We start from the raw sequence: 22,701 nt of genomic DNA, 5'->3' as shown, positions 1-22,701 counted from the left end.
CCTCCACCTCGTCCCTCCCTCTCTCCCTCCTCCCGAGGTCTCCTCCTCCCGACTCTCACGGCGCCGCTAAGTTTCTTCGCTCGGGACCGCGCACTGGGCGCGGGCTGGGAGCAAGCTGTGTGCCGGTTGACCAGTCCTCGCTCACAGATCCCGGGCCCTCCAAGTCCATGCTGTGCGGCAGCTGGAGAAGATGCCGTCGCTCTCCCGAGGAGCCCAGGGTGTCCGCCCAGGTCTCAGCTCCCCTCGCGCTCCCGCCCTCGCCCGCGTCACCGGACAGCGGCACCAAGAGGCCTGGGCTCCGGGCACTGAAGAAGATGGGTCAGTGACACGCAAGGATGGGTCCGGGTGGGCACGAACTGTCTCCAGGGACAACCTGGAAGGAGCGGGTGTATAGGCCAACGGGCTTCCCGAGGGTGCGTGGCGCTGGGGAGGATCTGACCAAGAGCATCAATACTGTTCCAGATGGGGCTCACACCTGGGGGTCACCAGATTCCTAGGCTGTGCCAGAAGGCTTGGATGTTTAGTCTCACCAGGAGGCTCCCGCCGGGCGGTACTGGAGTGAGAATTTGGGCTAGAGGCATTGATAGGGTCTCAGGAACTGGAGAAAGGAGGGAGAGATAAAAGCTTGGAGTTAGGTTGGGGTTGTAGCTCAAATAGAGTACTTTGCTTAGCTGTAGGTTCCATCTCTAGTGTCACATTCCTAGCATGTCATTAACTTGCTGTTGGTTAAACTCCCAGCATTGGAGAGGTGGAAGTTCAAGGTCGTTCTCCCCTACAGGGTAGGTTAGTTAATTCACACATCCCAACTTGGGATATGAGAGCGCTGTCTCAAAAAATTCATTGAAAATTTGGGGTGTGCTCACCTCCCTCCCTAGTGGGCATCTCATAGCACCTGCTGCTCTTGGCCCTAAGGAGCTGCTTACAGAAGGCCTCTGGAAGACTCTAGACTCCCAAAAGCCAGCCCTGTAGCTCTCAGGACCTCTCTGCCAGAGCAGCCACAAAGCCCTGGCATGGCCGGGGGAGTGGTCTGAGAATGCCCAGGTTCCTGCTCCAGAAGTGAGTAAAGTCGCTGGTTCTCAAGAAGCCCTGGAGTCAGCCCAGGGCTGTGGTGGTTTGTAGGTGTGTCACTCACCTTCCTGAGGTATAGGTGGCCTAGTCCCCATTTCTCAGAGGAGGAAACTGACTCAGACGTCAAAGGATTTCATCTAGGTCACTCAGACTACCATCACAACTGGTGTGCTCAGAGTCTGGGCAAAATAGGACTTGCGGGGCTTGAAGAAGGGACAGAAGTGAAAGCCCCTTTATAAACTATAAAGTGCTGAAAACCAAAGTACTTTATTGGAACTGCCAACCTCCACACTGGATTCAGTGGTCCCAAATGCCAGCCTTGGCTCCCCTCCACAGCTGCCCCCTCTTCTTCCTCATTCCACCTGAACGAGTCGGATGCCGCTCTGTGCCTAAGGCAGATCTTTGTGCCCTGCCCTCCGTGCAGTATTCAAGAGATCAATATTTATAGCCCCAACAACAGACAAAGTAGACACAGTCCTGCCCTCAGAAAGCTAAATGACAAAGTAAAGGAGTCAGAAGATGGGCCTTGAGGAGGGGGGGGAAGCAGATTGTGATGCTAGGGAAACAGAGGGGAAACACTGGACCCCAGAACTTAAAGGATGCTCATGTGGATAGGAGAGAGTCAGAAGGACCCCTGGGGTCCCTCTCTGTAGAGTGATAGGCTTTGTTTGCATGGCAGGAAGGGTCCCAGAAAGGCCCCTGGCAGGAAATGTAACTGAGTCAAAGGAGTGGATGGACGGACAGTGGGGTGATCAAGATGGGGGCGAAAGGAGGGCTGGTTGAAAGGAGGCAGAGGAGTAGCTTGGAAAGAGGTGTTGGGGCTTGGGCAGGAAAGGGAGGAGGATCCAGAGCCACCAAGAGGAGACGGGGATGGCTCCCTGATATGAAATCAGGAGTCTCTGGGAAGAGGCGGCACTATTCTGTGGCCTCCTGGTTTGTGGAGAGGAGTTGGCCAAGGGAGGCAACCTGCCACTGAGGAAGGACAGGGCTCTCAGGAGAAGCAGCCTGAGCCAGTGGCCCCCTAGGAGTTATGGATGTTGCTGGAGACAGAGACGAAGTTCCCACACACCAGCTATCCTGTCCTCCTGTGCCCATTTGCTGAACCCCGTCAGTGGCCATGGTGCTAGGCCAGGGGCTGAGGCAGCAAAGCAGGGTGGCAGAGGCTTGCCCTAGAGGCACGTAGTGTACGAGAAGGAGATTTGTAGGCACATAATTACAGGAGAGCCCAGTCTGGCACGTGTCAGCTGAGCATGGCTCTGGGTAGTTCATCGTGGAACTATGTACATATCAGAACCTCTTCTGTGCCCTTCCTACCACTGGCTGGTTCTGTCCTGTTGAGTGATTGCTGAGTGACCATAGAGATAGGAATTCCAGTGTGTAGGGAATGCCACCTCTCCCAAGCAATGCTGATCTCCATGCTGAGCCATGATAAAGGCAGCAACAAGCTCAGTGGGCCTATGGCCCAGCCCCGTGACCCCCAAATGGCTAAAGCCCAGGCCTGTCACCAAGGTACCTTCCTTCCCCGTCTGCTCCTCCCAAGATGACCCTCATCATCCCCTATCAGGCTGAGAGAAAACAGCTCTTATTTCAGGTCAAGGAACTGGAACAGGGAGTATCTCAAAGGGGCCCACGGGAGGAAAAGGCCCGTGAAGCCACAGTCGGGGGAATGAGGCCAAGGGCAAGGGAGGAGAGTGATTGAGTGGGGGCCATTGGCCGTGCTGGGCTGTGCCTAAACATGACTGCCCACTGAGCTTGCTTCAGACTTCATCCTGCTTATTTCTGTCATTCCTGGAGCATGTGTCCTCCTTAGTGACAGAGAGACGGGAGATGGCAGGGTAAAACCCCCGCCAGGCAGCCATTAAGAAACCCTGGCTGCCTGCCACCCACAGTCAGGGTTCCAAGGACACACTTTATTAGCATAATTAATGAGCGCTGACACCTTCATACCATCCTGCCGGGTGTACCATCTCATTTAGCACTCACAGTCATGTGAGAGAGACCGTACCCTGAGCCTCAGTTTACCAGGAGGTAACAGGCCCAGAGCGGGATCAAGGCTAGAAGGTGACCCATGCCTAGAATCCCAGCTCTGGAGAGATGGAGAGGCCAACCTGACGTACATATTGAGTTCCAGACCAGAAAAGGCTATGCACCGAGGCTTTGTCTCAAAAGCTAAAAGTGGCGGAGAGATTCAAATCCACGCCGTATGGTCCAGAGTCTGGGCTCTAAACACAGAAATGAAAGAGATGTTCGTCTGAGAGGGAATGCTGTTCCTCAGAGAAGGCCTCCCAGGGCTGCCAATGAAATTCAGAATGCTAGATTGTTTTGGTTTGGGATTTTTTTTTTATGTTTTTTGTTTTTCGAGACAGGGTTTCTCTGTAGCTTTGGGGCCAATCCTGTAACTAGCTCTTGTAGACCAGGTTGGCCTCAAACTCACAAAGATCCTCCTGCCTCTGCCTCCTGAGTGCTGGGATTAAAGGCGTGCACCACCACTGCCTGGCTTTTTTTTTTTTTTGAAACAGGGTTTCTTTGTATAGTCTTGGCTGTCCTGGAGCTCGCTCCATAGACCAGGATGGCCTCGAACTCACAGAGATCCTCCTGTCTCTGCCTCCCGAGTGCTGGTAGAGTAGAGGTATGCACCACCACCAGTGCTTAGCAGGATGCTTGATTTGAATGTTGGGTGGACAAAGAATAATTTCGGACATACATATGTATCTGCTACCTCTAGAAAGTGTGTGTAAGTTGTAAACCCGTGGTTATTTGTAACTGTTTTTGGTCTGGTACTGGGGATGGAACCCAGGGTCTTGAGCATGCTGGATCAGCACTGAGCAGCATCCCCAGCCCCATGGGCCATGCTTACACTAAGATGGTATCTGTTGTTATCTTAAATTCACCTGTAAAGGATCCCCTCCATTTTTGTGTTGTTTTGTTTTATTTTTCCCCAGCAATTGCCTTCTCTGCAGCCTGTCTGTGCCTGTGAGCTCAGGCTCCGCCCAGACCCCTAATCCTCTCAGTGAACCGAGGGCTGAGTAGGCACAAGCTTGTACTCACCCTCCCTGCTTGCCTCACTCCAACAAGCTCTCCTGGGTGAGGGGCTTTCCCTATGGCTTGTCCAGGATGCTCCCTGCAGGGTGAGTTGGGCTGGTCTGAAGTGGAGATGGCAGGAAGGGGACTTCAAGGGACCTTAGACCTAGCAGGAGCCTGGATTGGGTGGTGGAGAGGGCAGGGCAACCTTGTAGCCTCCCCCTCCCCCCATCATCATCCCTTGACCCTGTTCAAGCCTTGTTCTGGCCCAGCCAAGCCCAGAAGGCGCCACACCCTCAACTCCCTGGCCTACAGGCCTCTGGGGGAAGCCTGCCTGCACTTCCTGCTTTTCTTGATTTTTTCCAGGAATGCTATAGAGAGCACTCCCTCCCTCTGGCCTCCATGTGATGGTCAGCTAGAACCAGGGGAACATCCCTGGTACCTGAGACAGTGGGGCTGGCCAAGGTCACTAGGGCAGGAAGGTCACTGGAAACATGGCTGTTGCATTGTGTGTCTTTCCCAGCACTTCATGGACCCAGCCATTAGGAAATGTTGCTGTCTCCCACTCCCCGCACACACACTTTGGCAGGAGCAGTTGACTGCCCTGTTCCTGCATGTCTCACATTCCTGACGGAGCCCTGTGTGTATTTCCTGACTGACAGGGGAGTAGTACACACACACACACACACACACACACACTGCCTGTTTTCTTCCCCAGGCTGACACACACTGCCTGTTTTCTTCCTCAGACTCTCTCTCTCTCTCTCTCTCTCTCTCTCTCTCTCTCTCACACACACACACACACACACACACACACACACACACACAGCCTGTTTTCTTCCCCAGGCTGACCCACCTTCCTCCCACCCCACCCGCGGGTCTAGACGAACACACAGCACACGCCCTCCCCCATTGTATTCACAGCCTACTCTGCACACGCCCCTCTGTTAAATGCTCAGAACCTTACAGCCCTTCTTCACCAGCCTACCCCGGCCTCTGCCTTGGGCGTCCACACTGTCTTGACCATGTATAGTCAGCCTCCTCTGAGCTTCGGTGGCCCGTCTGTGATAGGGTCTGGAGCCCTTTCTAGCTGGTGGGAGACTGGACTGCCTCCCACCACGGCTTCCCAGACAGAACTGCACAAACCCCACCCCCACCCCCAAAGGCCCTGGTCCAGGTGTATGTCTAGGTGTGCACGTGTGTCCTTTCCTCACCCCTGTGTCTGGGTGGACCCTTTGGAACCCAGTTGAGCAGCAGCTCAGGGACAGTGTCTGCATCCCAGATGGCGACACTGCACCGGGCCAGAGGCAACTCAGTCCTGGCTTGGAGAGGGACAAAGATGGACGCCACTGGCCCAAGGAGGGTAGATCCTCTTCCCCCTGGGCACCCACTCACTCCCACAGAGCCGGGTTTCAGTTCCCTCATCTTCTGAACAGCCGGGGTCCCCCAGCTCCGCTCTTGGCTGGCCACTGTGTGACTCGGCTTTGAGGTGATGATGCACATTTGGGATAATTCGGCCGGGTATATGGGCTTCGGGGGAGGGGAGACTACAGTAATTTTTGGTATTTTATTCAAATTGAATAATCAGGACCCAGTCAAGTAGCGGATATCTATAATCCCAACACTGGAGAGCTGAGGCAGGAGAACTGTGAGTTGAGGCTAGCCTGCGACTAGACAGATCTTATTTCAAAAACCTGTGATTGCGTGTGTTGTTCTAGGCTCGGGACTCTAAGTGCCTGAAGCCCTGGGCTTGAAGAGGGAGGAAGGGAGAGAGAAAGGGAGAGACAGAGGCAGAACCTAGCTGGAGGGGCATGCCTATAATTTCAAGCCGCGAGGGGCTGCGGCAAGAGTTCAGGGCCAACCTGGGCTACGAAGTGAAGGACATTTCTCAAAACAACACAACAAAGCCAAACCAAAAAGCGAAACTCGAGGCCTATATCAATATATAATATAATCCTAGCACTTTGGAGGCAGAGGCAGGAGGATCAGGAGTTGAAGGTTATCCTTGGCAATGTGGCAAGTTTGAGGCCAACTTCTAAGTGCTTGGCCCCTGGCATTTCTGCTCCCTTGCTGTGCAGCTGCCATCCTTACCTGTTCAAGGCTTTCTTTAGCCCCACAAACACACCGTGTAACCCTTAGGCAGCAACTCCCTATTTCTCCCCCGGCCGCGATCGGCTTTCTGTCTGTGAGGTTGTCTATTCTGTTTGTCTTGAAGGAGTTCGTTCGTAAAATCTGTGTCACTCAGAGATTTGATTTCTTCCATTTATGGTTCAAGGCTCATGGTTCAGCATGTGTCGGGGGTAGCAGATGTCACTCTTATTGTTGCTGTTGTTATTTTTATTACTGTTATTATTACTATTATTTTAGAGATAGTCTTGCTATTTAGCCCAGGTTATCCCCTGCTTCCTCACCCTGAAGGAAGCTTTCCCTTGTATCTGTTCCATGTTTGGCTTCTCCATTCATCTCTGATGAACTCTTGGCTTCTACCCTCATTTTTTCCTGTTGTGATTTCCTGACGGTTGCCCCTCCCACACAGTTGAGAGAGGCTGTGGCCCTAGCCCCGGGTCAGGTAGAAAACCCACAGACACGGTAGGATGTGGGAGGCCTGTGCACCTGTTCAGAACTTGTCACTAATGAGACATCCGTGGGGTTGGGCCTGGTTGTATTTACATGTTTCCAGGTGGCTGGGTGGAGAGCCAGCAATCACTGTCCTAGGTCTGGGCCTCCTGCTGGCCTCGCCCTTACTTTTGTTGACCTTGCTGATACCTCAAGACCTTCTCTCCCTCTCTGCTCACGGCTTAGGAGTATCTACCTGGGACCAGCCCCTGGCCCAGCTTGGTTGTGGACCCTCCCTCTGTATTCTGTTTGACCTTCCTTCCTTCCCTCCCTCCCTCCTTTCCTCCCTCCCTCCCTTCTTCCTTCCTTCCTTCCTTCCCTCCTGCATTCCTTTCTTTCTTTCTTTCTTTCTTTCTTTCTTTCTTTCTTTCTTTCTTTCTTTCTTTCTTTCTTTCGGTTGGGAGAGGGTCTTTTTGGGTAAGACCGTAGTCTGTAGCCTAGGCTGGCCTCAAACTTGGCACTCCTCTCAAAAGCTGAGGTTTCTGGTGTCAGCCACCACTCCTGGCTCTGGTTGGCTTTTCTATGGGTGTGTGGTTGAGGGATAAGTGTGGTCAGAATCCAAAGACACTTGAGTAGGTAGCCTACCGTGTTACCCCTCCCAACAGACTCTCGAGAGTGGGGAGGGGTCTGTCATCATGGAAACCTGCTCCAGGAGGGGCCCTGGGGCTTTCAGACTGCCAGTCTCAATTTTAATGGCCTGTTTGCAGAAGGCTGGGGACAAAGCAGAGCCACTGTGACTCACCTCCATTTCCGGGCTTAGTCACTCACCAGCCCCCTTCCCGTCCACACAGGCTTGGCATCAGAGGACTGGCCCAGCTAGGGGAGGTGACCTCAGCTGAGGAACCTTTCCAGGCTGAGGGGGTGAAGGAAGGGTGAGCCCAGCTAGCTTTGGTCCCAGGCCTGGTGGCACCACTGGTCCCCTGCATGCCCCACCCTCCTCTTGTTGTCTCTCTGAATCAGATAATTCAGAGTGCCTGGAATATGACAGGGGGCAGGGGAAGGGGGTGAGCCTGGGGATCACTTGACCTAGCGGGTCACCAGTCCCTGTCCTGACCAGAGGCACGGAGGAAGATTGTGACTAAAGGTCTTAGTCCTGAGAGGCCCCTGGGAACCCTAAGGAGGGCAGGTTACCCCTCCTGCCCCTGAGAACCTGAATTTCAGTCATGATCACCTTCAAGCTGTAAGGTAAATTCAGGGGCTCAGTCAACAAAGTGCTTGTCTTGCAAGTGAGAGGGCTGAGTTCCATCCCCGAAACCCACATAAAAAAGAAGGAGCGGTTGCACACACCTATAATCCCAGCACTGAGAGGGCAGAGCCAGGACTGTTTGGGGCTGTGTGCTTAGTTTATGCACACACGCTTGCACACACGTAAGCACTTTTGCACGTGTGATCATGCTCTCTGCCAGAAAGCCGTAAAGTACAGTTTTAAAATACAGATGTCCAAGTGCCAGCCCACGCCTATTGAGTGGGCATCTCTGGCCCCAGGAAAATCTGATACACAGCTAGGGCTGAGAACCCAGACCCCAAGGCGTCGGCGGCTCTGAAGTCAGGAAAGACAGGGCAGGGCTGCGTAGAATTCAAAGCACTTAGCCTGCCCTTCTGCTCCGGCTGCAGAGTCTGTCCGTAAATAATAGTTGGGGCCAGGCTCTGGGAGATAAGAGTTCATTCTGCCCTGGGGCCTATTAAAGACTCCTGAGATTCAGTACAGCATTTTGTTGGTGCTGGTGGTAGTGTGGTGTGGTGTGTGTGTGTACACAAAGAGAGGTACAAATGTGTGCGCCTGTGTGTGTGCTCACACACGCATGCACACACAGAAAGGCCGGAGGAGAGGATTGCGTGTCCTCTATCACTCTATCTCCTTGAGACAGGTTGTGTCTCAGAACCGGGAGCCTGGCTGGTGGCCAACAAACCAGAGCCCTCCTTCTCCCTCCGCCTCCCACGGCGCTGAGATTATAGGCTGAGATTACGTGGGTTCTGGCAATTCGAACTCAGTTCCTTGTGCTCAAGTGGCAAGTGCTCTTTCAGCTGAGCCGTGCCCTGGCCCTTGCTGGCTTTTTGTTTGTTTGTTTAGAACTCACATTCCTCCTGCCTGGACATCCCAAGTGTTGTGATTTTGGGGGTTTGGGGTTTACAGGTTTGGGACACACCCTTTTTATTTTTTGCTTCTTTGACTCTTCTTCCTCCTCTCCTTTGAAAAACAAGCAAACAAACAAAGCAGGGTCTCACTATGTAGGTAACGATGACGTGGAATTTGACCAGACCAGGCCTCAGACTCAAAGATCTGCCTGCTTCTGGCTCCTGAGTGCTGAGATTGTTTTTAAGATTTATTTTATGCTGGGTGGTGGTGGCACATGCCTTTAATCCCAGCACTCGGGAGGCAGAGGCAGGTGGATCTCTGTGAGTTCGAGGCCAGCCTGGTCTACAAAGGGAGTTCCAGGACAGGCTCCAAAGCTACAGAGAAACCCTGTCTCGAAAAACCAAAAAAAAAAAAAAGATTTATTTTATTTATTAATTATGTGTATGTGTGTGAGTGTATGAGTGTGAGTGACATGAGAGCCTCAACCCTTTGGAGCTGGCGTTGTGAGCCTAGAGCTGCCCTAGGTGGGCGCTGGAACCCAGCGTGGGTCTTCCGGGAAACAGGCAGTGCTCTTCACCGCTGAGCCCTCGCTCCAGCTCCTTGCATTTATTTTTAAAACCGAGTCTCCTTCTGTAGCTTAGGCCGGCCTAGAACTCGCTCTGTAACCCAAGCAGGCCTTGAACTAAGAGCAGTCTTCTTGCCTTGGCCTCCTGAATGCTAAGAGATTATAGGTGTGAGCCACCACGCTCAACTTTTTAAAAAGAAGAAAGTGCCTTTTGGTGTTCAGGGAGGGAGAACCCGCCAATGTGAAGGCAAGTCAGGAAGGCTTCCTGGAGGAGGTGGTGGCTGAGCTTATCTTTGAACTCAGCTAGAAGAGGAAGAGAAGCAGGAAAGGACCCTCGCTACAAAGTCGGTGGGGGTGGTGTGGAGCAGGCAGACTCAGGTCAGAGTTGGGCAAGCAGGAGCCGTGGAGTAAGAGATAAGGTTTGGGTGCCCTAGCTTACACTTGTGATGACAGCACGCCAGTGGCTGATGCAGGAGGATTGATATAATTGGAGGCCATCGTGGACTACCAAATGAAGTTCCAGGCAGCCTGGACTGCAGAGTAGACCCTGTCTCAAAGAAAATAGAATTGGGGTGGGGGAGGGGGGAGATGTTGCAGCCAGAGAGATGGCTCTGCGGTTAAGAGCACAGACTGCTTTTCACTCCAGTTTAGTTCCTGGTGGCTGGGCATAGTGACTGACAGCCGTCCTCCAGTTCCCGGGAAACCAGTTTCCTCTTCTGGGTCTCCCCAGCACTTGTTACTCACATGTGCACAAACACACAAACAAAATAGAGCCACGTGTGATGGCGCACACTTTTAATCCCAGCACTTGGGAGGCAGAGGCAGGCGGATCTCTGTGGGTTCAAGGACAGACTGGTCTACAGAGAGAGTTCCAGGACAGGCAATGCTATACAGAGAAACCCTGTCTCAAAAAACAAAAAAACAAACAACAACAACAAAAAAAAAAAGGAAGACAGAAAAAAGGAAGAAGGAGGGAGACTTACTGTTGTTTGCCTCACAGTGGTTTTTGGTTTTTTTGCTTTTTCAATTTGACTTAGTTGCCAACATTAAAAAATGTGGTGGCTTCCCATCCAGACACAAATTCCTGGCCTCTGGAAACTCTGGCTGTCCCCTCCAGCTGAAGGGCGAGGCTCTCCAAAGAGTCTGGTTCCCTCTTCTGCCGTCCCAGCTGGTGACTCTTTGTTGTCTGACCTTTTGGGTTGTTTCAGCGCAGGCTCCAGGCTTTGAGCTGGCTTGGGCTGAACCCTTCAGGGCAGGTGTGGGCAGGCTATAGTAACTGGGGAGTGTAGGATTGTGCAGCGGGCTGGCATTTATGTAGTCTCCATTTGGTTTTTTGAGACAGGGTTTCTCTGTAGCTTTGGTGCCAATCCCAGAACTAGCTCTTGTAGACCAGGCTGGCCTCGAACTCCCAGAGATCCTCCTGCCTCTGCCTCCCGAGTGCTGGGATTAAAGGCGTGCGCCACCACCGCCCAGCTGTAGTCTCCATTTATCTGCAGGAGAACAAAGGCTTAGAGCAGTTTCAGGTGAGTAACTGGGAGGTGACAGGTAGGAACTTTGTTCCACAGTGCCTTGGATGTAAATTCCGTCACCTCTTTCCTCCCACTACCCAGGTGCTTGGGGAAGCAGGAAGAGAAAGATGGACCCTGCAAAAGGGCCCCGAAGTGCAGTGGCCCAAGAAACTGGAGATCAGCCCCACGGGACTTCTGGAGTCCTTGGCCTGATGCTCTGGAGGCAGAGTGCCCCACCCCCTCCAGTCACTTTGGGAAGGTGGAGGCAAGGAGCTTGGGTTGCAGCTAGATTTAGGTTAGATTAGATAATAGTGGGACGACGACTTCCTGATGGCTGGAAGTTTCACATCAAGGAAGAGGTTGTTGGTGGCCAAATCTGAGAGAGAGAGACAGAGACAGAGACTCAGAAGACAATTGACTGGAGTCCCTCCGGTCCTCTACTTCCACCCTGTGGGTGGGTCTCAGGAATAGAACCCGGAATGCCAGGCTTACAGGGCAAACATCTTTACACACTGAGAACATCTCACCGGCCCTTGAGCTTTTGGTGGAGGTGGCTGGAAGAGAGGGTAATCTTAAGTGAGACCCGACTCCCAGGCACTGTACTTGGGAACTGCGGAAACCACAGTAGCAGGAACCTCTTACTGGCCAGCCTGGAAGGGGTGTTTGGGGCTGCAAAGCTTCAAGCAAGTGACTGTGGTGATGTGGCTTGTTACAATGAGAGGGTGCAAAGGCCTGGCTGTGGCTAAGCTCGCATAAGGCCTCCCATTTCCCCCATCCTCCACCAGCTGGGGGACAGTGCAAGGGACTGCTGGACAGGGATGCTCCCTTGCAGGGCCAGACCCAACAACCCCGATGTCCCTGCAGGCCTGACGGAGGATGAGGATATTCAAGCCATGCTGCGGGGTTCCCGGCTCCTCAAAATCCGCTCACGCACGTGGCACAAGGAGCGACTGTACCGGCTGCAGGAGGACGGCCTGAGCGTGTGGTTCCAGCGGCGCATCCCGCACGCCCCCTCGCAGCACATCTGTGAGTGGGTTGGGGTGGCGCGGGGCAGGGCGGTGGGGACAGCAGCGGGCGCCGTGGCCGCTATCTGACCCTGCCTCTATCCTAGTCTTCGTGCAGCACATCGAGGCGGTCCGGGAGGGCCATCAGTCGGAGGGCTTGCGGCGCTTCGGGGGCGCCTATGCGCCTGCGCGCTGCCTCACCATCGTCTTCAAGGGCCGCCGCAAGAACCTGGACCTGGCGGCGCCCACTGCGGAGGAGGCGCAGCGCTGGGTGCGAGGCTTGGCCAAGCTGCGGGAGCGCCTGGATGCCATGAACCAGCGGGAGCGGCTAGACCAATATCCTGCCGGGCTGGGAGGGAGGACCTGTCCTAAGAGAGTTCCTGGCCTAAGGAGCTTAGGCTGAGACAGTTCCCGGTGCTCTGAAATGGGGATGGAGGCTCACCCTGCCTGGCCTGAGCCCTTAGTGGAGAAAAGCACTATTCCCACTCCTGGGAGGAAATAGGAAGGACCTCCTAATTTGGGGAACTGGGCCCTGTGAAGATGTGGCCCTTGTGCCCTTGGAACACGCCCCTACACACACACACACACACACACACACACACACATCCCCGAGGCTAAGACGGAAGTACAGTCTCTAATATTGAGCCAGGTCCTGACAACCTATTAGTGCTGGCCAGGGGGCCCACTTTATCGTTGGTATTTCCTGAGCACACACACCTGGATATGGTCCTATCTACACCGGGCCGACTCCGACCAGGACAGTAAAATGAGCTTCAAGGAGATCAAGAGCCTGCTGAGGATGGTCAACGTGGACATGAACGACATGTATGCCTACCGCCTCTTCAAGGTGAATTCAGGCGCGTCCCCCGCACCCCTCTCCCCACTCCAGCATCTGAAACATTAGCTCTAGCTATCCAGGGTTTTTAAAGACAGGTTCTCACTATGTAGCCCAGGCTAGCTTTGAACTTGTGATCCTCTGGTCTCAGTTCCTGGAATAACTGGAATTTCTGATAAACACCAGCTACTTTTCCAGCTTTTTTTGTAGGGAGCCACCTCTCCATATAGAAAGGCACACTCCCAGCTAGTGGAGGCGCACACTTTTAATCCCAGCACTTGGGAGGCAGAGGCAAGCGGATCGCTGTGAGTTCGAGGCCAGCCTGGTCTACAGAGCGAGTTCCACAGCTCTGTGGACAGTCTCCACAGCTACTGAGAAACCCTGTCTCAAACAACAACAACAAAAGCAACACCTGAGCCTGGTTAATTAGGCTTTTCCGGCTAGGTGTGATGGTGCGCGCCTTTAATCCTAGTATTCTGGAGGCAAAAAACCTTGCCTGTTCCCTGGAGCCAGAGAACCAGAACTTTATGTGACTCCTCTAGGCAGAGCTCAGAGGTAGGCTGAGCTGCAGGGCACCACTTGTCCACGTGACTGTGTGCTTGCACGTGGGAGCACAGGCAGACACACTCGAGTGCACAGTGTATACAAATCTCCCCTCCACCTCTTGTGCCTGTGTGGGAGCTCTGGGGTGCACATTGATTGGGTGGTTGGCAGAGATGTGTGTGGATGCTGAGTGTGACCAGCCTGTGCCCTGCAAAGACAAAGGAGCCCAGATGCCCGTGTACTTGTGTTCACCGAGTAGGTGTCTTATGAGGACAGTAAGTACATGGGGAGGTGGACTGTCACCCCAAGTTCTGATCTTGATCCTTGGGGTAGGCCATGGTGCAAATGGGCAGGTGTGAACCCTGAGACTCTATATTCCTGAGGTTCACTCAGGGCTGTGGGCTTAAGGAACTGGAGTCTCGGGAAATAGTGGTTGCTGCTTTTCCAGCCATTACGATCACGGAGTGTGCCACTAATTATGACACGTTCCCCAGAGTGTCCCCTCCTCTAAGCCCCACCTCCCTATTCCCCAGGAGTGTGACCACTCCAACAACGAGCGTCTGGAGGGGGCCGAGATCGAGGCATTCCTACGGAGGCTGCTGAAACGGCCTGAACTGGAGGAGATCTTCCACCGATACTCGGGTGAGGACCGTGTGCTGAGCGCCTCTGAGCTGCTGGAGTTCCTGGAAGACCAGGGCGAGGATGGTGCCACCCTGGCCTGTGCCCGGAAACTTATCCAGACCTATGAGCTCAACGAGACAGGTAGGTGAGCACAGCCTTGATCCCAAGCAGCTCCGGATTTCTGCCCAGCAGGTTCTGCCTGTCCCCTCAGGTCCCCTCGCCACTTCCAGGCTCTACATCTCTACCTGTAAAATGGGACCGTAGTATGGCTGCCCCTCAGGGTTCTGTGGAGGATTAGATGGTGCATACAGTCAATCAGCAGCCATGGGGGCTACTAGAACCTGGACTTGTAACCCCGCCCCTGATAGCCCCACCCTCTCTCCTCCTCTTCCCTATAGCCAAGCAGCATGAGCTCCTGACGCTGGATGGCTTCATCATGTATCTGCTGTCGCCTGAGGGGGCTGCCCTGAACATGGCCCACACGTGTGTGTTCCAGGACATGAGCCAGCCCCTAGCCCACTACTTCATCTCCTCCTCTCACAACACCTACCTGACCGACTCTCAGATTGGAGGGCCCAGCAGCACGGAGGCCTACATTAGGTACATCGGTGAGGATGAGAGCAGGGGGCTCTCTGCTCTGCACTCCCTGGCTAGGCCTGCGGCACACCCACACTTTGCCCGTCCATCTGTCTGTCAACTGTAGGGCCTTTGCCCAGGGATGCCGCTGTGTGGAACTTGACTGCTGGGAGGGCCCGGGTGGGGAACCCATCATCTATCATGGCCACACGCTCACCACCAAGATCCTCTTTCGAGATGTGATCCAAGTCGTGCACGACCATGCTTTCAAGGTAAGCCCCTGGGACCTCATGCCCAGCCCCGGATCGGATCACTTCCTAGCAATCTCTTATCCCTCCCAGAGCCAATGCCCTTCCCAGAACATCATTCATTCACCAAGTGCTGTGGGAATAGGAGGCCCAGAGAGTAAAGTAAAACTGAATTGCTCTCTTCTCCCGTCCCTGCGGCTAACAAATGTTCCGGCATCACCAAGTTTCCGGAAGAAAACCTTGGGGCTTAGGGGAGGCCAACTGAGTTGTGACTTCTGTGAGCGCAGCTCAAGTCCAGCAATGGCACCTGCATACGCTTTGCAGCCATCAGGGTACACAGCCTCACCAATGACAGCATCTGCATCGTCACTGACGTGGCCAATCTAAACCCCAGTGAGCATTTATAAACAAGCCATTGGTGAAGCTGTCCTCAGTCCCCCAACAGTCCACCCTTTCCCAGAGACCCCCAAACCTGACCTCTAGCATTTCCACACATACCTTGGTGCCAGAATGTCTCATGTCCTACAGACGTGGTCAGTCCCTACCTGTCTTGAAAGAGACACACGGTGTGTAGGACAGGGACCGGCACAGGGTGATGCTGAGCCGTTGCCTGTCTTCTCCTTCCTCCACCTCCCAACAGTTGTCCCCATATCCTGTTATCCTATCACTTGAGAACCACTGTGGGCTGGAACAGCAGGCTGTCATGGCCCGCCACCTTCGAAACATCCTGGGAGACATGCTGGTGACACAGGCCTTGGACTCCCACAACCCCGAGGAGCTGCCGTCTCCTGAGGTGATGCTCCCAGACCCGCAGCTTGGGAGGTGGGTTGGTCTGACTGTGACCCAACCCTGTCACTCATGTCCTCCCCCTGGCTTGGGACCCCTCACCTCTTTCTGCCAGAACCTTTTCCTGCTCAGCTAAGCTCACATCCCCCACCCAACTGTTTTTTGGGCTGCTGTCTAGTTCCTCATCCCTTGACTGGCCCTAGCCCATCCACTTACTGGACCTTCTGTGTCTTGCTCTGCCCACCTGGCCTGTGTCCCTTCTTGCAGGGACCTGTAAGCCCAACCTCTTTCACCTCCATGGCCTGAGTTGACATTCTTTCCCCCTAGATCTCCCTTCCCAGCCATTTGCTCTTGCCAGACGCCACTGCTTAGGACTGCAGATAAGTAGGGCTAACTGTGAGGCTCAGCAGTCCAGCAGTTACTCCGTCCATTTACATGAGGCCTTGGTACTGAAAAGAAGGGGGGGGGCACTTCTCACATCTATTCCACTCTGTTTCATTAGCAGTAACCATCTTCCAGTTGTTTGTTTGTTTGTTTGTTTGTATTGTTTTTCGAGACAGGGTTTCTCTGTGGCTTTGGCGCCTGTCCTGGAACTCGCTCTGTAGGCCAGGCTGGCCTCAAACTCACAGAGATCCACCTGTCCCTGCCTCCCGAGTACTGGGATTAAAGGCGTGCACCACCACTGCCTGGCTCTTCCAGTGTTTGTGTGTGTGAATTTTTCCATATATACACACCTACGTTCACAAAGATTTTCTCATTTATTTGTTTGGTTGTTTTACTGTTGCCGTTATTTTGTGACAGGGTCTCATATAACCCAGGTTGGCCTCCAACTCTTTATGTAGCCAAGGATGGTCTTGAACTTCTGATCCTCTTGCTTCCGTCTCAGAGCTGGGATTACAGGAGTGTTTATATAGTGCCTAGGTAGAGGCTAGGACTTTGTGCATGATAGGCAAAACTCTAACAACTGATCTATATTCCCAGCCATGACTGGCTATTCTTTGGCCCAAGCTGGCCATGAACTTGACATCAGCAGGTTGTCAGGCACCTGTCTTTACTGAGACAGAAGAATCAAGAGATAAAGGCTAGAAAAATAAGGAATAGTGGCATATGCCTATAATCCTAGCACAGAGGAGGCGAAGGCAGGAGGATCAGAAATTCAAAGTTATCTTTCTAATATTGCACTTGAGGCCAGCCTAGGCTATGTAAGACTGCTTCAAAAACAAACAAACGAAAAACTTACACAGAAGGGTCGTGTGGTTATATATGCCGCAGTCATTCCTTCCAGGAAAGGTCTTTCTGAACCGGGTGATGGTGGCGCACGTCTTTAATCCCAGCACTTGAGAGGCAGAGGCAAGCAGATCCCTGCGAGTTCGGGGCCAGCCTGGGCTACAGAGCAGGTTCTAGGATAGCCAGGGCTACACAGAGAAACCCTGTCTTAAAAGAAAAAGCAACAAAACAAAGAAAAAGATCTTTCTGGAAGGGAGCTCCTTCCCTTTAGATCCCAAGCTGCCTTTGAGCAGTGTAAGAGCTGCTATGTGGCATTCTGACAAATGGCACCCTTTTCGCCACCCTCCGTCAGTGGCCTTGTGGTGGGATCACGTTTTCTTGTTAGGAACACTCTCCCGTCTCTCTCCTGCCCCTTTGTCTACCAGCCACTCTCACGGTGGTGGCTTCACTTGTCTGCCTTGGCCTTTACAGCAGCTGAAGGGCCGGGTCTTGGTGAAAGGGAAGAAGCTGCCAGCTCGGCAGGAAGATGGCCGGGTGTTGTCAGACAGGGAGGATGAGGATGAGGAGGAAGAGGAGTCAGAAGAGGCTTTGGAGGCTGCAGAGCAGAGCAGGCGGGTGAGTGCTTCCCCTGGGCTGGGGGTGGGGAAGGCTGGGAAAGCAGGTGAGAGCAGGAGCCTTGAGCCGGGTGCTCTCCACTGTGGCTGCTTTCCCAGGCCAAGCCCATCTCCCCGGAGCTCTCAGCACTGGCTGTGTATTGCTGTGCCGCCCGCCTGCGGACCCTGGACCCCCGGCCTGGCCCACCTCAACCCTGCAACATTGGCTCCCTCAGCGAGCGCAAGGCCAGGAAGTTCACCCGGGAGGCAGGTAGGAACCAGAGAGTGGGTATCTGGGAACAGGAGGGTATGGAACCCTGCGGGCTTGGGGACTGGATGGGGATCCTGAGGTTGTTCTGAAGATTGAGGGGGCTCTAAGGGGACCTAAGGACATCAGGGGGACCAGGAAAGATTCTGCTAGGAGAATGATGGCCTAGCTCCATGCTGAGGGCGGGTGGAGAAGCCACAAATGGGAGAGGCTTGAGGCGGCTGTCTTCACCACACTCATCACCTAGTGGTGGTCAAGGCATTGACTAACCAGTCTGGCTAGTGGCAGGGCTGGCCTAGCCCGGAGGTCTGAGTCCCGGGAAGCTTCCTGAAGTATGCCATGCCTGAGAAGACGTCACCGTAGAGGAAGGAGGAAGCAGAAGGGGAAAAGGTCTCTAATTAGGAGGAACAGGTTACACAAAGGCCCAGAGGCATCACAACCATGGCAAGAGTTCCAGGAACCCAAGGCACAGCTGGGGGCGTGGGCAGGATGAGTGACAAGGACTGGCAGCCTAGGGCCAGGTGTTTGGTGTAGGGAGTCAAGAGTGTGGCCATGGGTGATGCAGATGTCAAACTGTGTGGCTGCCAGGTGTTCCTGCCTCTCTCTGGTCCTCAGCAACCTCTTCTGTGCCTTTTCACCCTAGGTCAGAAGAGAGGGAGGAGCTGAGGTGGAGGTGGGGGATGGGTGGGTAGACAGACCCTGGAACTGGGCCAGGGACAGAAGCCTGGGTCCTATCACGATCCTGGCCCCAACTCTGCCCTAGGGAACAGCTTTGTCAGGCTCAACACTCAGCAACTGACCAGAGTGTACCCGATGGGGCTGCGGATGAACTCAGCCAACTATAACCCCCAAGAGATGTGGAACTCGGGCTGTCAGTTGGGTGAGTGGGGCTATAAACGGAATTCTGGGCAGGGACGGGCACTTCAGCAGTGGGTAGTCACAGAGCTTTCTAGAAGACAGTAAATGCATTGGTGTTTAAAGGGCTCTGAAATGTAGGTTTGTTGAGACAGGATCTCACTATACAGCTCTGACTGGCCTCAAATCTGCCTGCCTCGGCCTCCCCAGGGCTGGGGTTAAAGGTGTGCACCACGCTCGGCAACTTACATTTTTCTTTCCTTTGTGTGTGTGTGTGACTGTCCTGGAGCTCACTCTGGCTTTACAGAGATCCACTTGCCCCCGCCTCCTGAATGATGAGATTAGAAGAATGTGCCACGATGTCTGGTCAGGAGTTACACTTCTGTGTGAGGCACACGCCTCACCTGTAATGTGCAATTCTGGTACTTGGGAGGGAGGGAGAGGAGGGGCAGTAGTTCATGGTCATCTTTGGCCCGTGGCTACTTCATGTGTCTGCAGCCAGCCTGGGTTACATGAGTTTCAAAATACATAAAACAAAGTTACTTATTTTCGTATGTTCCCAAGTGTGCACGCATGCGTGTGTATGTGTGCTATGGGTCAGCACTGGCTATTTTACTGCTCTCCACCTTTTTTTACATCTTTACGAGGGTAGAAATAAAGACATGAGCCGGCCGTGGTGGCGCATGCCTTAATCCCAGCATTCAGATAGCTGAGACAAGAAAATTATGAATTCAAGGCCAGCTTTGTTACAGAGGTAGTTTAGGCCAACCTGGGTTATAAGGTTGTAAGACTGTATTTTTAAAAAACCAAACTAGCAAGAAAGGAATTTAAAACCTTTATTTCCACGTGCCCTTAACACACACACTATTTATTTGACGGTTCTGCTAAGTCAATACTGATAAAGATGAGTTCTAGGGGGCACTGAGCTCTGCCCAAGAAGATCATGTTTTTTCTGGAAGTATGTGTTCTGTTTTCAGACCTTGGCTCTGACAGCAGGGGCCTTTGCTAGCACACCCCACCTCAACCCCACCTTGGAGAAGGTGAACGCATGGTTGGGACAGAAAGTTAGTGATTGGAGGGTTGGACACTGGGCCCTCTGTCCAGCCTGCTCGTTCCTGAATCCGCCCTGAGGAGAGAGAGCCGCCCAGAGTCCTCTGTTCAACTATGTCGTCTGCTCCACAGTGGCTCTGAACTTCCAGACTCCAGGCTACGAGATGGACCTCAACACAGGGCGCTTCCTCATAAACGGGCAGTGTGGCTATGTCCTGAAGCCTGCGCACCTGAGGCAGCGCGACACCACCTTTGACCCGGAGTGCCCTGGACCCCCTAGAACTACTCTGACAGTCCAGGTCAGCAGCCTGGTCCACACCTCCACCTCAGGTTAAGGCTAGATCTGGGGAGGCAACCGGTCTGAGGGGAAGAAAGACAAGGGAGGTCAGGAATGGGCCTGGCATGAGGCAGCCCACATGTCTGCGTTTGTACAGGAGAGACAGTGTGTGAGTTCCGGAGGGGCAAGGGTGGGTATGGCCCCAGCGGGGGGCCCGGCAGAACCTGCCCTCTCCCCCTCCTATAGGTGCTAACAGCACAACAGCTGCCCAAGCTGAATGCAGAGAAGCCCAGCTCCATCGTGGATCCTCTGGTGCGCGTGGAGATCCACGGGGTGCCCTCTGACTGTGCCCACAAGGAGACTGACTACGTGCTCAACAATGGTGAGCGAGGGGCTGGTGGGAGGGCAGGGCAGGCTCTGGGGCCAGTGAACCCCAACTACCACACCTGTCCCCTAGGCTTCAACCCCTGCTGGGAGCAGACTCTGCAGTTCCAACTCCGGGTCCCAGAGCTGGTGCTGGTGCGGTTTGTGGTGGAGGACTATGACGCCACCTCCCCCAATGATTTTGTGGGCCAGTTCACACTGCCCCTCAACAGCCTGAAGCAAGGTAGGTGGTGGACGTGAGGAGGGAATGAGAGGGCGGGGCTCCAGCTTCTGACTCTCGGCTGCCTTCCTCACAGGGTACCGCCACATCCACCTGCTCTCCAAGGATGGCGCCTCACTGTCCCCAGCCACGCTCTTTGTCCACATCTGCATTCAGAACTCTCGAGGGCCTCCCTGACGGGATCAGTGAATGCTGGCATCATGGCACAGAGCCCTCTCTGGAGCAAGGGACCATGGGAGTCCAGGCCCTCACATGCCACCTGTCCCGGTCACCAGGTGCTGAGCATACCTGGATGCTGAGAGCTGCTGTTGGGTCCTCAGTGAGAGACAGGACCATGATTGGCATCTTGTCCAGTGGCCTACTGGGCTTCAGGAGCCTCCAACCCTGGGACCTTCAGGTGTTCCGGCCAAGTCGAGGCGCAGGACACCTGGCCCTCTCCCCCAGCAAGGCCATTTTAGCTTCCTTCCCCTTCGGCTTCCTGGTTTCTTTCCCGTCATCAGGCAGGGAGCGGGTGAACCCTGGGGAAAACCTGGCAGTATGTTTGTAACTTGCGTCACAGAAGAGCCCTGGAGAGGGCAGAAGAGAAACTGTTTTTAAAAATAATAGAAAAGGGGCAGGCGGTGGTGGCACATGCCTTTAATCCCAGCACTTGGGAGGCAGAGGCAGGCGGATCTCTGTGAGTTCGAGGCCAGCCTAGTGTACAGAGTTCCAGGACAGGCTCCAAAACGACAGACAAACCCTGTCTTCAACCCACGCCCCTTCCCCCAAAACAAAAACAAACAATAAAGAAAAAGTGAACCTTCTCACTGTATTCCCCAGGCCATGGGGAGAGGGACAGGCTGGAGCGAGAGCTGCTGGGGCCTCTTCTCCAGTGCGATCTGGGTTTTATCCAAGACAGCCAGGGGTGGCTACAGGAGGTGCCATGGCCTTTGGCTTAAAGCTGGTGCCAACACTAATTCCTAAGGTCCCTTCTCCTTAAACGGGGAGGGAGAAAGCCCAGCAGGCACATTCCAGTGACAGGCAGCCCTAGAGATGAATACCAGGGTGCTGCCTGCCCCTGTGACACGGGGAAAGTGTCACCTAGAGAATCGTGGGCTCCAACCTGTCAGCAAGGACCCTTAACGGGACTGTTAGGCTGTGGCGTTTTAGATTCCATAGGGCGGCAGTATTAGCCATGGGCAAGGTGGGGGTGGGGCTAGGCTGGCCTTGCACTGGCTCCAAGTCCTATAGAAACCAAAGCTTGAGGCTAGGACACCATTCCTGCCACCTCAAGGCCCAAAGCAGAAAGTGCTGGCTTCTCTTTGCTCTCTGTTTCTTTGGAAGGGCATTGCTTCTCTGATGGATGGATTTACATGTTTAGAAAAATGATCAGGATCTGGAGCGGCCTAGGGAAGACGGCAATGCAGGCAGACCACAAGCCCTGGTGGGGACACAGCTGAAGCCAAGTCCAGTCGGGATGTGCTAGCTGTAGGGGATTGGAAAGGACCATGGGTCAGGATGGGTAATTTCCACAGGAAGAGAACAGTGAAAAGCAAGCAGGTTACAGGGCCTGGCGACCTGTCCTGTTGGGAAAAAAAGCACCACTAGGGGGAGCCGGAGGTCCCAGAAGAGCTTTGCCTCCCCAGCTAACCCACAGTACAGCAGCATTCTTTAGCTGGGCCTGGTGGGACAGGCCTTTAATCCCAGCTACTTGAGAGGCTGGAGCAGGACAAGTTAAAGGGCCAGCCTTGGATTCCTACTGAGACTGTCTCAAATAAAAGGTCAAACGAGGGCTAGGATCAGTAGGTAAGTGCTCATTGCAGAATTGCTGACCCGAGTTCAATGCCTGGAAGGGGAGAAGAGGACCCCTGAGGTAGGTGTGCTTCCACCATCTCACTCCCCCCACCGCACACGCACGCAGGCACGCACGCACTGGTGGCAGAGTTTGCTGAGCATGTTGTAAGATTCTTCTCACTGATGCCTCAGTGCCAGCTCCTCTGTGGGATGGGAAAGGCTAGGGAGAAGTCATCTTGTAAGGTTGGCCTGGTGATGGTGGTCCTGGGGAGCGGGGCTTTCCTGTCACCTCGCCCTAACCTGGGCCCTGCTCCACTGCCACCTGCTGCCGACCAGAGGAACACCAGGAGAGACCAGTCCGTTGAGCTGCTTCCTTTATTAGAAACAAGTGGAACAACGCGTTTGGTATCTCTGCCCCCCACCCCCACCCCGGCAATGAACGCCCCCAGTACAGCCCAAAGAAAAGCCAAAACAAAAGTGAAGCCCTCTCCCTGGCCCCAGATGCAGCACGGGCTTGCCACTCCGTCAGTCTCAGTCAATGAGACTGTCCTAAATCTCCTTAGGTGAGTGTCTGGAGACCGGCTTG

At 54.0% G+C, this 22,701-nt stretch overlaps 1 protein-coding gene across 2 annotated transcripts; it reads left to right on the top strand.

The window, feature by feature from the left end:
* The first annotated feature begins 43 nt into the window (after positions 1-43).
* Plcd3 (phospholipase C delta 3) lies at positions 44-21,145 on the top strand. Of its 2 annotated transcripts, XM_075990589.1 has the most exons (15): positions 44-318; positions 11,720-11,881; positions 11,967-12,195; positions 12,577-12,706; positions 13,771-13,999; positions 14,257-14,458; positions 14,562-14,706; positions 15,323-15,475; positions 17,167-17,310; positions 17,409-17,559; positions 18,320-18,436; positions 19,594-19,760; positions 19,985-20,120; positions 20,196-20,345; positions 20,419-21,145. In XM_075990589.1, the coding sequence occupies exons 1-15, from the start codon at positions 168-170 to the stop codon at positions 20,517-20,519; spliced, it is 2,367 nt and encodes a 788-aa protein (XP_075846704.1). In that variant the 5' UTR covers positions 44-167; the 3' UTR covers positions 20,520-21,145. The 2 variants fall into 2 exon arrangements, with proteins under 2 accessions (XP_075846704.1, XP_075846705.1); XM_075990590.1 differs by lacking the exons at positions 19,594-19,760; positions 20,419-21,145 and having other exon boundaries at positions 47-318; positions 20,196-20,332.
* Positions 21,146-22,701: the final 1,556 nt, after the last annotated feature.

This window comes from Microtus pennsylvanicus, chromosome 11 (genome assembly GCF_037038515.1).
Source record: "Microtus pennsylvanicus isolate mMicPen1 chromosome 11, mMicPen1.hap1, whole genome shotgun sequence".
Lineage (NCBI taxonomy): Eukaryota > Metazoa > Chordata > Mammalia > Rodentia > Cricetidae > Microtus > Microtus pennsylvanicus.
The sequence above is the reverse complement of the archived record's forward strand: the minus strand, read 5'-3'. Positions and strand labels throughout refer to the sequence as shown.

Excerpts from the sequence above, each read along its gene's own strand:
- Plcd3 (XM_075990589.1), top strand. The coding sequence starts at position 168 with ATGCTGTGCGGCAGCTGGAGAAGATGCCGTCGCTCTCCCGAGGAGCCC. Across the intron at positions 19,761-19,984 it reads GAACTACTCTGACAGTCCAG|GTGCTAACAGCACAACAGCT; the intron begins GTCAGCAGCCTG and ends CCCCTCCTATAG. Across the intron at positions 20,346-20,418 it reads CCTCAACAGCCTGAAGCAAG|GGTACCGCCACATCCACCTG; the intron begins GTAGGTGGTGGA and ends CCTTCCTCACAG.